The 13,496-nt window shown below is 39.7% G+C and overlaps 1 protein-coding gene across 1 annotated transcript in view; it reads right to left on the bottom strand.

Annotated features, from left to right (window-relative positions):
* Nucleotides 1-203: 203 nt before the first annotated feature.
* Nucleotides 204-13,496, bottom strand: part of RRP15 (ribosomal RNA processing 15 homolog (S. cerevisiae)) — a gene marked incomplete at its 5' end in the record, with an annotated part of 18,953 nt that continues 5,660 nt past the window's right edge. Inside the window, one exon of the mRNA XM_010134755.1 lies at nt 204-434. Within this exon, the coding sequence (XP_010133057.1) occupies nt 282-434 (153 nt within the window). The remainder of the gene's footprint in view (nt 435-13,496) is intronic.

Genomic DNA, 13,496 nt, shown 5'->3' with positions numbered 1-13,496 from the left:
CTGTACAAAATGTTTTGGAAATATGTTGAAAATTATAAATGTTTTGGAAAATATTTCAGGATCCCAGTATAGCAAATGAAGCTATATTAAATAAAAGTTTGACATGGAGGAGAACACACTCCAAGCTCTGAGTCTTTTTTTTTTTTTTAAAAAGACTTTTTTTAAAAAAAAAAAAAAAAAAAAAGATCTCCTCCAAGTGTTGTACATTCACAGAATGCTGACTTTTTAACCAAACAAAATTAGGAAGATAAAACATTATCTTGAACGGCTTTCAGTTTCATTCAGTCACTGTCATCTTCTTGCTTCAGACCACCTCCTTGTTCAATATCACCCTCTCCATCGCTTTCCTTGTCCCAGTCTTTCATAGATGCTCCCATCATGAAGTCATCACGCAGTATATTCCACTCTGGCCCCTCTTCGGACTTCACTTCACCCTGAATATTTGCAGGGAGGAGAAGAGGGAACAGAGGAAAATGAATGCGAAAGGCAGTAAAAGACGCAAGCTCTTCATGCAACCAAAATAACACCTCTCACACTCTTGCGATTCGCAGTGGCAGACCTGCTGAGGGCTAGATCTGTATGCAAACAGTACACAGAAATATGCAGGACAATCGTAAATCACTCGATGCTAAAAAGCAAACCTGTATTAACCAACCAGTAAAAAATATGGAAACAAAATAATTATTCCTCATGGATGAAACAGTCAACCCTGGGCATGGCTTCCTTTATTAAAATCTTTCTTGGCAATCAGAATGGATTCATGATATCATTTATTAACCCCCAGGTGCTGCTTCATTAGAACACTTCTTGGCACATTTCTAAAACACAAATATGGATTTAATAAAGGCTTAAAAACCCCCAAATTTAATATTTAACATATTCTGTGATACGTGAACCAAATCCCCTTTATGTGGATTATTACCTCACTACCTGGGCTCGTCATATGGTGCAAAGCTGCCTCTAAAAGAAACAAAGTTGATCTACACTCAGCAAGCCAACAACACCTTTCTTCAAATTTCCTACCTCTTGGAAGTGGATAAGCTGAGGGCACGCTGCACGGACTGCTGAATATTAAAGAAAAGTGACAGGAACATAGTTTTGGGTTAGCACTGAAAACGGTGCTTGGTTGCAGTTCTTCTGTGACAGATCCCACCTGTGCAGTGCAACACCCCCATCGCGTGGCAGCAGTGTTAAACAACAGCTTGCAGCTATTCCTACATCGATACTGAAGGAAAACACTGAAAACTGTTCAAAGTGCTAAGGAAGGACTTCACTGGTTTAAGTTTTGGTAGCAAAGTGCTTCTGAGGAACAATATGGCTCAGGGACCAGCAGGCGAGAAAAATAACCTGCCCTACCAAAGTGGAACCAGGTGCGCTGAAAACAAGAATTTACTGTTGCAGGGTCTTTGACACAAAGTTAATACAGGCATCTGGGGTGTGCTCTTCCCACTCTCCTGCTCAAAAGCAGAGACCTCAGCTGACTCACCCTGTGGAAGTAACTACCACCTCCTGATCCTCTACACTGGATGGGGGTCACCTGTTACAGCATCCTCTGCAGATGCAGATTTGCGTCTGCAAAACCTATACAGCACGTGTGATTGCTGTAGGCTCTTGTTCATGCCTCTGCTTTGTCGTGCATCTAGGAACGTGCGATGCGTAGCGCCACAGCATATTTCAGCTGATATCCGTACGGTCTTTGGGAGAGGGCAGCATACAGGATTTACCAGCAGGAGGAATGAGGAACAGAGGGGGCAGCCCCATCACTACTAATGTAACATCACAACACACCGACACAAGTTGTCTGAGCACAAAGAGTCTACCAAACACGGCATGTATTTCTAATAGGAAATCAAAGCAGAAATGCTAGATGTGACTTCTCCTGCAGTTCTTTTTGAAAGATTACTGTCACAAAAGCAGGTTTACAATTCTTAACGCTTTCCTTCCCAAAAGGAATCTCACAGGGCCCAGTTCAAAAGAAAAAGAAACTCTGCAGCTGCTCCTCAAGATGCCTGCACTGTGGTTTGGTTTTCATGTCTTCACAGCTGCTCTCATCCATGCCTACTCCTAAGAGTAAGTCTCCCACCCCAGCAACCCCCTCTTCCCCAGGGGAGTGCCTCCTAACCGCTTCCACTTTTGCAGCGATTCACTGCAAATGCTACACCCAGTAAAACCTGAAATCCTCTCACACAGAGTCATCAATTGCCTGGAATTAAAAAGTTACAGATAAGATAGGTCCCTAGGCAGACCTGAAGATGTTCACGTGGGAATAATTTGTATTAGTGCAAACACAGGTACTCTGTTCTGGGATACAAGGAGGGGCTAGTCTTTTGGGGGTCTTTTCCTCTTTAACTGCATTTCAGTTGTTTTATATGTTTACCTTTGCAGAGTAGAGAAAGGTCAAAAAGATTACAGAAGTCACCAAGATTTTTCTTTTCTCATCCCAGACCTTTCATAAATCACTGTTTGAACATGCTGCAGAGTTAAATTTGAAATACCAAAATGGAAAAAAAAAAAAAAAAAATCACATCTTCCTTACAAAACCATGCAATTTTCTTTTTTTTTTTCAATGATAATATAACCAATAGATTCCATTTTTTCCCAAATGCACAGAACAGGGAAGTTTCTTCTTTCTAATTTTGTTCTGTTTTTTAAACAGCACAGAAGCAGTAGATTCTTGTCAGCGATGACAGTGAAAAGCTCAGGGTTTGAAAAGCCCAGTGCTCAAATTCATCAGAAGCTACTATTCAGCAACCATTAGCCCTCCTTTCTGGCTATGTCAAGGGAACAACAGGACAAAAGCAGGGTCTCAATAAAAGAGGGATGCTGATCCTCCATAGCATTACCCACTATGTAAGCCACCACAAATCTTTGAATAGAGTTTTACAACAAACCCTAAGGAGAAAGACAGAGGTAGCATGTCTGCGCCTCAAAGATGAAGATTAAATGCGTGAAAGCAAATGCTTAATCAATTTTAAGCATGCTCCCAAGTGAAGAAAACCCTGTGTGAAGTATCTTCATTCCTAACTCATTTACTGCTCTATTTTCCCCTCAGACTAAAAACTCCCAAAATCTATTGTATCACAAAACATTCCTGGAGTCTTAAGAAAACATGCAGCAAGGCTATTTGTACAATTAACAATTAGTTCAACTGTAACATCGCTTCCCAACTTGCTTTATGTAAGAATGTTAATACACTTGGGTTTTTAGTGCCATAATCTGGTTTCATCTAAATAAAACAAAACTGATTCTTGGCACATGAAAAATAAACCAGCTTTTATTCTATACAACCGCTTTTGAACTTCCAGTCAGCTCTTCATCCACATCTCCCACATTTCACTACAACACTGAAGTCCCCTTTGAACATCTCCAAATGAAAACAAAGCTGGCTATATAAACATCAGTGTGTAATGCTACATAAAGGGGATCTTAGTAAGGCAAGGAGCAAATAAATTCTGGTGTTGCTTCACCACCCCCCCTCCTTTTTTATACCTACATTTGAATGGGTTTGTTCTTTGACTGAAGGTGTGGCAACCTATTTCAAAAGGTCTGAGAGGCAGCAGTTAGTACAGGAGTAATTGGTACATGGTGATCTCCTTGTTGTCATGAGCAGAAATAAGACAGACCAAAATGGACTCTAGTGCAGGTACTTGTTTGCTTTAGGACAGACCAATAGTCCAGCTGAAGAGATCATATAAACAAGACAAACATCATTTTGTTGTGCCACCTAAGCTAGCACAGCATCAGGTCAAGTCTGACACAAGGAGGGCTCTGCAGTAGGGACATACCTCCCAAACAAATTCTGATTTGAAAACATACCCTCTAAAATCTGCATCAGGACAAAAGATGAACTGAAATTCTTAGCCAAGTTCTAATAAAACCACACACCCACCAAGCAACAAAGCTTAAGTATGTCACCTAGAACAGCCGTTCCTTGCAGGATCTGGGCTGGAATTGCCTCCTGGATGCTTTTTGGAGGAACTGGTCTATGAAAGCCACATGACATCAGAAACAGCTATAGAATCAAGATCAGCTTAGAAATCCCTATTTGGTTCATTTCTTTACCACTGAAAAAATTCAGAGGTATATAATTCACTCTTGGTAAATAACACTGCAGGAAGTATCTTCAGCTGAGATCTGCCAAACTCAACACTGGAGTTGAGGCAGACTGCACTGCCACTCACGCAGCAGATTGATCCTCTCTAGCCCTTCTGAAATTGTAAGAAGCAGCAGGAGGATACTTGTAACTGCACATAGCTGCTTCAGTCTGCAAAAAAGTGTCTTAGCTCAAAGCCTGCTTCCTTTGAAAGTTTATGAGAATTAAGTTCAGTCTAAGTCACAGGACATTGTCATTTTCATCTGTTGCTTTACTGCCACAGCAATATCCTAAAAATCGGAGCAGGAAAGTTTGCCAGACCTTTTCAGAATCCTACATGTACACAGACCAAAGCCCCATAATGCTGATTGATAAGTAATGGCATTAAAATCCTGAAATCAGAGCACACAGATTAAAAACAGCATTCTAACTCTCCTTTCCACCAAGCTTGTGTCACTTGAACATATCCCAGTTTCTGCATCTTCAGAACAGCAAACACACCTACATCACCGTAGAGTTTGCTCTACGGCCTGTGTCCAGAAGACAGTAACTGCAGGATATTAACAAACAACGGAATAAACAGATGAAGGAATTACAATCAGCACACTGGGCTCCTGCGCCTCTGCTCCGTGTACAAGATGAAATGCCAGAGCTTGCAGGGGCATCTCTCTTTACCATCGCATACAATAAACGTTTATTTGTACCTGTCAAGGAAGGAATTTCTAACATAAATATCTCTCAAGCACCAGCTTTAAGCCCTGAGAAAACAATTCTAACATGTCTAATTAATTTGAACTGCCTCCCCAGGTTCCTCTGTTTTGCTCAACACAAACATCTAAGACCTTGAAATACAGGGAGGCTTTTGTCATGATGAAGTTAAAAAAAATGTTAACTGCCAAACTGCATTCTCACATACATCTGACAATTACCCTCCCTGCCAGCCTGCATCTTGCTCTGAATGACTGCTGCTATTCTGTTTCTCATCCCCAAGCAAGCTGGTTTAAAACTAGCTTAAATAACTCCGAGGTGTGTTAAATTACAATTGAAAAAAAAAAATCCCTTGGTAGGAGTGGGGGAGGAAATGGAAAACGAAGAACACCAGCATATTAATTTCTCCTAAATTAGTTTTCAGGAATATCCAAGCTAAGAAAATAAATTTCCTTTAGGTTGCAAAGAAAGAAAGAGAACTTCAGCTGAAGCATCTAAAGCGGTGATAAAAGCAGAAAACAAAATGTCATGATTTTTACAGAAAAATTATACTGGGGCTTAATCACCAGTGCTGCTTGCAACTTTATCTAGTTTGAATTACAGAGAGAACTTGGCCATAAGAAAGGCTCCTATATACACCTGATCCCAAACAGACACAAAACCACTGACGTGGAAACTGAGAGTATGTCCTGTGCCACTGCTGTCTTGAACTTCTGAGCTGAAGCCTCACCGCAGCTCACTTTAGGAAGTGGTTTTGAGCTTGTAGAACATAAAAGCTGCACAACAGAAGCCTATTCTGCTGCAGCGTAATTCTGCACAATCATTTATTCCTTAGGGTGAGAGGCATTCAATACCCATTGGCATCTTCTCTCTGCATGAGAAATTAGAGCGACTGAACTAAATCGCCTTCGTGTATTTGAAGTGACACTGTACTGTGGATATCAACAGTGGAACAGGAGATTTACCCAGACCACAAGGTCTCTTGTGCACACCACAATCTGCACTGGCATTTCTAGTAAATAAATCTAAGAATTACCTTTTTTTTTTATTATTTTTTTTTTACAGTGTTTTGAAACCTGCTGTTCCTGTTCGAACTTCTCTGCAAGTAACACACTGGAATTATTACTACAAGCACAACAAATACTGATTTTCCTTTCGAGCACAGCCAGAAGACCACCCAGAGCTTAATGACCTGCATGAGGAATCTCCCCATCCTCACAGCCTCCTCTAGGGTTTACTACAACTGGGAACGTGTGAATGAGGAGGAATGCTTTGGGTTGGCACGCAGAGGCTTAAACATGCCCCAACCTTAGAGGGGTCAGAACTAAATTACAGAGTTTCTAAAAACAAGTGTTCATCTGGACTTAAGCAAAGAAGAAAAATCATTAGCATTATTATTAAATGCTCCAATGCAAAGAAGAATCACAGAATGAGGTTATGAGAGAACAGATTTCCTCAGCCTTAATCAGAAACCTCATAAATCAGTATTTGTCAGAAAAAGCAAAAATATTTTAAGAATTCAAGCACAGCACAGGGCCTTTCTGCATATAAAACACTCTGGAACACCTCAGCCTGTGCTCTGCTCCAGCTCCGACAGCAGCCGTCTCAGAAATCTTTCCGCTGCACAAGGAATTTTATCACACTCTGTTGCACGACAATGTCTGGCCGTACTGGCATCAAGATTCCCTTTACATGTTTTAGTGAGATGAACAACAGCACAAAAACTCACCTGGAAATAAGCCTCACCTAAAGAAACAATCTTACAGTTACACCACAGATAAGGGCTGTTACCTTTACCCATACTAACAAATCCCCTGTGGAATATGTTCTGTAACTTGTAACTCATGCTCTGCAAAATACAAGGCAACACAACAATGTCATGAATATCAAGTAATTGCACTACTGCCTTTCCAACTGTCAGACGAAAACACTCCACTGATGTAAAAAAAAAAAAAAAAAGGTCCGCAAGCAAGCATTTTGAACCAGGTACCAAATAAAAAAATAGCTCAAAGTAGACTCCAAATTATTACAGAGAAGATACCTGGAAATAGAGAAAGAACATGTTTCCTGTATTAGGTTATCATGCAAGACATCAGGACAGAAATCAGCGCTGCTCATTTCAGTGATCTTTTGGTTTTTTCTCCTGTAAAAACGAAACTGCTTCACCATCCTCATTTGCTTTTGTCTTCACGTGTACAGTGCCTGTTTATCAGCAATTACACTCCTGACAGTGAAATTAGTGCCCACCATACTGGCCACTACTATCTCAGTGTTCACCTGATACTCCTACTTTTCTTCATCTCTAAGTCTCCACACAGCTTTTATGTTTCACCCACCTCAGTGACAGCAACCTTAGAGCACAGACTGCACAGTGCCAAGATCAATTCACTCTTGACATGAAGACCCAGTGAGTATTGTGCTTGAAACCAAGTTATGATCAAGACCTTTGTATTTAAAGCAACACGTTATACTTTCATTGCTTATCAGACAAAAAACTGTATTGCAAGTTATGGTATTCAAAGTAGCTGACTTGAAAAAGACCATGCTGTCCATTCTAAAGAATCAGTTTTCATGCTCGCTAATCATGAGCCTCCGGTAACCAGTCTGCAAAATATTCTTCCTTTTCCTATCCAAAAGGCATATTGGATAATTACCAAGAGCAAACCTATATGGATGATTCCTTACCTTCCACTGTTATTCCTAAAAGGAAAATAATGAACTGAGAATTTTTCTGTTTGGATGGGATTCAAAATAAAGGAAGAAAGAACTTTTTTAGATACTTCACATTTCAACCTTGAAAAAAAATGCCACAAAACTCGTAAGTGATAAAAAAAGACTTCCCTCTGTCAGCTGGTCCTACATTTCTTAATGTGTATTTCCTGCAGTAATCAAGGAATTACGGGGTATAAAGATCGGCCTAAAAACCACGCAGATCTGTAACATCCTTGTTCCAAATTGCACAGTTTCTGAAGCATCAACTTGTACCTGGAAAATACGCAGATGCAGTGAGAGTCCCTAGCAAAAAGCATCCGGTCAAGACTAAGGCTTTCAATGTGCTATTTCTCTGAAAAGAAGTACTAATGTCTTTCAACAGTCTTTTTTTTTTTTGAGTCACAACAGATTTTTCTCAGATGTCACCCATTTCTGCAAGACACTTTTTGCACTATCTCAGCTGGGTACCTAGAATTTTCTGCAGGTTTTTTATAAAAGCTTTTCTTTTGGCACGGTAAGGAAACATGCAGGTCCACAGCTGTTTGAGTACTTTTTGATCCCTTTTTGAATAAATTAGCATCTTGCAGATTTTCGAATAATCTGAATGTGACTCAGGTTATTTTCCTACAAATGCTAAAATAATCCACTGGTTTTCATTATGATTCAGCATGAGGCATAACGGAGTGAGTCCCAAAAGGTTGTCTCAAACAATGAAGGCTACAGTAATGACCAAGTCCTTCACTTCCAACAGTTAGGAAATCACCTCACAGAGTAGCTGATGAGGAAGAAGTGGGGCTAATAAAAAGCCTCCTCTTCCTGAGTCAGGATTTCCACTTTACATTTAAGTTCTGAAACAAGTATAGGGATCCAAAAACTTATGCGGCAAGAGGGGGAGAAAAAAAGAAAACAACCACAAGGAACTAGCTTTTGTGCATTTTTATTACTAAATATGAAATACTGAAGTTTTTATGACTACTAAGCAGCTTGTTTGGCTAAACCTCCCTACCCTCACTGCCCCTGCTTCTACTTAAATGGCTTTTGCAACAGATCCTAAATGTCTGCAAATCCAAGTCTCTTTGATTTTATATTCCTGTAATTTCCCCTCACACTGTCGTGGGTGAGTGGCAAACTCATTAAGGAACAGACCATAACCCCCAACACTCCCAGGCTGCTTTCTAAAAGCAGTTTAAGCCTGAGGAGGGAATATGTAAACTGCCCACGATCCCAGTACCTCATTTCTGACTCTTCCCTTTCCTACATTTCTGTAAGGGTTTTTCCAATGCCTGTAGGTGGAGAAGAAATGACACAGACCACAGGCAGAACGCTGTCCAGGGTTCAGCAACAAACCTAAAAAGAGGTCAGATCTTTCCAAGAAGACAGCTTTAGTATCACTGTAATAAGAGTAGGTTTTAAAGAAGTGTATCTTCTAAGCTTTCAGTAAATTTCAGGAACGCTCATTAAAAATTGGCCAGATTTTCCTATAGAAAAAAAAATACTGAATTTAGCAACCCTCTAACTATTGGAAGCTGGAAGCAATTTGACCCACCACTCCTCAAGTCTACCAAGATAAACAGATGAGTAGGTGCCCACAGAGGTAATTTATAATACGCATCTGCTAGTTCAACACTCTAGAAATCAGAACATTTTACACTTTAATAAAACTTCAAAGTAAGGGAATCGCTCTTTGAGATAATTTCCAATAGAAAATGCTTAGATGGAGGAAACAAACTGGTTCAGATAGACAAGCTCCACCCAATCTTTTTTACTCCCGGAGAACATTTTTTTATAAAACTTTATGAAATGTTTAAGTATGTTTTTCTCTAAGTACATTGCCCTGCCTATAAGAGTTATGGACAAGGCCAAAAGTGGAGAACTGCTTTTATTCAGTTTCCAACTTAATTTAACAGATAAAAGTCAAATAGGATTTGACTTTTTGTGCTTTATACTCTCTGGAAGATCAAAGAAAGATGTATACCACAAGTTTTTTCAAATGTGATTGTTTTAGACATAGTTTTACTGAAAAAAACCTTGCAACATCTTCTGAGAACACAAGACATCATCACAGGATCCTCTGCACTAATAGTCAAATAGCAAGGCCAGTTAGTCTCAAATATGACAGAGGGAGCTGTCTTCGCATCACCTGACATTTCAATCACAAGTCCCTGTTTATATTCACTTACAAAATTTGCCAAACTTCAACTGCTCCATGCTGAAGGCTTTTGTGATGTTTCAGCTAAAATCACTTCATCCCTTTTAACAGAAAGACAACCTTAAAATATTTTGTCTACAGCTCTAAGGAGGAAAGAGACATTTCCTAAAGGCATCCATTAAAACTTTACATCATTCATTCTTTTTGAACCGAAAAATCAGTTAAGGATGTATTTTGGAGCTGGGAACGTGTCTTTTTCTATCTCCACGAACATTTTTCTGGATCTGGACAAATTATAAACATCTGGAGTACTGCCCTCCTGAAACCTGAGGTCATCACCTAAGCAGATACAATCGGCATTTAGTATCCAAATGCTCTTAAAATATCTGTCCTCACTGATCACATACTATCTGTGACTTAGGAGACAGCATTAAACTGGAGTATGTTTGACTCAGGATGACGAAGAGGAAACTGGTGTTTGTGCAAGTTGTCAGGGCTGCTCTCGCATTAGGCACCAGGTCACTGGGCTGCGTGCTTGGCCCTCAGATGCAAGGGGAAAGAACCTGTCAGGAACATAAAAATACGAAGAGGATAAAAAAGAGGTTGATGGAAACAGTACAAAATCACTAACTTTTTCCCTTGCTGACTTCTGATCAAGTATCTGAAAAAGAGAGCAGAAACAGAAATCTGAGGATAAAAACACAGGGAACAGGGTGAACCTAGTGCAATACAGCTGTCACACTGCCCTTAATCTGGAGTTGAACTCACTGTCACGTTCTTGACATCTATCAATCAAATACACATTTACATACTACTAAAGACCTACAGTCCCACGTTACCACAGATGTGTGTTATCAGCTATGGCAACAGATTGAGAACTGAGCTTGTATGTCTTAAAAACCTAACTGCTGATGATCCAGACTAGGTAAGTCAACACATCTTCCTGTAAACAGATTTGAAGTAAAACTGTCTCCATCAAACAAATTCTAATACTGCACAGTAACACTCTACCTTAAAGAACATAAGAAATGTAGCATATAGCAAAGCGGTGGCAGGCTGCACTGCATTTATCCCAAAGGATAAAAATTAGAACACGGCATACAATTAGGTAGTCAGCAACTTTTTTGGTACAAACCCAGAAAAGCACATTAAAAGCATCAGCTTTGAACATATATGAGGTGACCTTCAAGAAAATGTACACAAATTTGGGAAAAACAGATACAAATGCATGATTTATAAAGGAATCCAAATTAAAAGTTTCTGTGCACGTGATGGGAAGACATTTATTAAAACTGGGAGAATACATCTACTCTGGCTGCAGCTGAACTAAATTAATACTTGGCTGCCCCCTCCAATCTGCTGGAATACAAGCACGCCTGGTTACTCCTTCAATTAGTTCTGTAAAACCAGTGCACAACAGCTGCAGTAATAAGCTTCTGCTACTCCGCAATGTTGTTATCATCTAAGAAAAAAAGGTTCCTTTTAAGATTAAAAGAGGTGTGGATACACCTTACCAAATTTCTACAGGTTGGCTATGCCTCCATCCACACTTCAAACATAAGCTATTTCCTACAGCTGGCTGAAGCAATTGTTCAGACTACTGTCCCTCCAGTCCCATCCCTAGTACCCATTTCTATGCTGTGAAAACTGCAGAAAAAAGCAAAATAACATGCCAACTGCCAGTATTTCTGCACCTGCAAGAAAAAGGCGGCAGTCACTCTCACGGGTTTCGAAAATATCTTATTTTTAAGCAGGAAAGCACATTTATACCCACACCTAACTTGTAAAGCTAAAGCTCCCATGCCACTTCTTTTGTTCCAGCAAGAACAAAGTTGCAAGTGTAGTACTCCTCCTGCCCTTGAATAATCTTCAAACTACTGCTTAAAACTGAAATAGTTATGAATATTAGAAGTCTTCAGAACAAAAGAAAAATCTATAGTAAACGTGACTGTAATCACTGTGTTTCTAAATGACTCAACGAACACTAGGACCATTTATAAAATGCACTTCAGGCAGAAGGAACTTCTCTGGAAAAGCATTTTATTTCAAGTCCCATATGAGCAATAGCTGATATGAAATACCACTTGTACTCTTCACTGCTCATCTTCCTTCCCATCAATAAATTATTTTAGAATAGATACCTCTTTGAGACCAATAAACCAATTTTTTCCAGATGCCATCACAACACAGGAAGCAAATTGTACCTCCAAGTCATGTAGTCAGCACAGCTTACAAAAAAATTGGATTTGGATCATTGTTTCTGAAGCAGATCAGGAAATCCTGCTCTCACTTCCACTACTGAAATGCTCTGCCATGGATCTGGTGTAAGAAAACTTTCAAGTCGAAGCAAAAGGTGATTGAAACAACTATGCCACGAAGGCCTAATTCAAAATTAAAGGCTGAGGAGTGCAGGTTACACCAGTCCCAATGAATATTTGTAACTTTCATGCCAGTTATTTATACATCACTAGAAAATGTTTTACCATCCAGTGACAATTTACAAGGAGTAGTAGCACAAATGACAAGTAAAAAGTCAAGACAAGAGCTTCTGGTACTGAATGACCCTGTTGTAACTGACTTGCAGCAAGGGAGAAGAGTCAAGGCTTCCCCAGGAATGTCAGCTCTGAATTTCTTTGTTTTCCTACAATTAAGATTTCAAGAGGTCGCGTAATTCACTACAGCAGCCAACATGTCTGTACAACTCTAGATATCACAAACTTCACTCAACCCTGGAAACAAAAAGTACTTCCCTAACCCATAATCCTAAGAGCACCCAGAAATTCCTGCCACAACCTATTTCTGTATTTCTTCTATAGACATAAAGACAACTTCAGCCTCTAGGGCTGGAGAGACAGCATCTCTGACATGTACCTGTTTTAAACCTGTAGTTTAATAATGGTTCTGATACTATCTTACAGGTGGGAAACTGCAAGAAACAACCAACACATACTGAAATGAAAATCTGATCTGTAAGGATTGTGTTGAACAGGATTGAATGCTCTTGTATCTCTCAATAAATGCTTCCCCCAAAAAACTAGCCCAAAACTTAAAAAAAAAACCCCTGAACAACAAACAAGTGGGCTTTTTTTCAAGTAAGAAAATTATTACACTTTCCTCCCACATTGCAAGGCTTCCAGATAAGGTGGTGAGGGGAGGGAAATTAGATGATCTTACCCAGAGACAAGCATCATGTAAGTACCTTGGAAAAAAACAGGGAAAAATATTACACAAATCAGCTGGCTCAGCAAGGATTAAGAAATACCTTGATAAACAGCTAATGATATGAAAGGCAAAGCTTTTGGCTCCAGCTCAGAGAAGTAATTACTCCCATCTGGGCACACAAAACCCTAAGAAGGGCTACAGCTTCACATGGCACAGGAAAATTTTCACAGCCTTACATTCTTTCACAGCTACCCTGCGTGGGTGTAGACCAAAGAATATTCAGGCCAATGGCTAAAAGTATATAAGCCTATAAACAACATTCTCACAGGTTACCTGTCCTTCCTGTCAAGGCACAAAGGTGATGGAAATAGAGGACAAACTTTTTAAAGCGTTTGTGTTACTGTGAAATCCCGCTGCTACAGACTGGCCTTTACAGAAGATATAATTTCTTTTTCTCACGCATACATATACTTGACTAAATAGTCAACCACAACAAAGCTTTAAAAAGGGTTTCTTCAACAACACCAGACATCTGGGAGAAGCTACAAAACTTTCAAAAATACAGCAGCAAATTTTGCATTCAAAAACCACCACAGAGTAAGAGAAAGCATTTGCCCATTCTCACGAATATAGTCACGTCTCCTTTCACAGCACAAGGCTGGAGTCAAAAGA

The sequence above is a fragment of the Buceros rhinoceros genome, unplaced genomic scaffold (assembly GCF_000710305.1).
Source record: "Buceros rhinoceros silvestris isolate BGI_N320 unplaced genomic scaffold, ASM71030v1 scaffold29284, whole genome shotgun sequence".
NCBI lineage: Eukaryota > Metazoa > Chordata > Aves > Bucerotiformes > Bucerotidae > Buceros > Buceros rhinoceros.
This window is presented reverse-complemented; position numbering and strand designations above follow the sequence as displayed.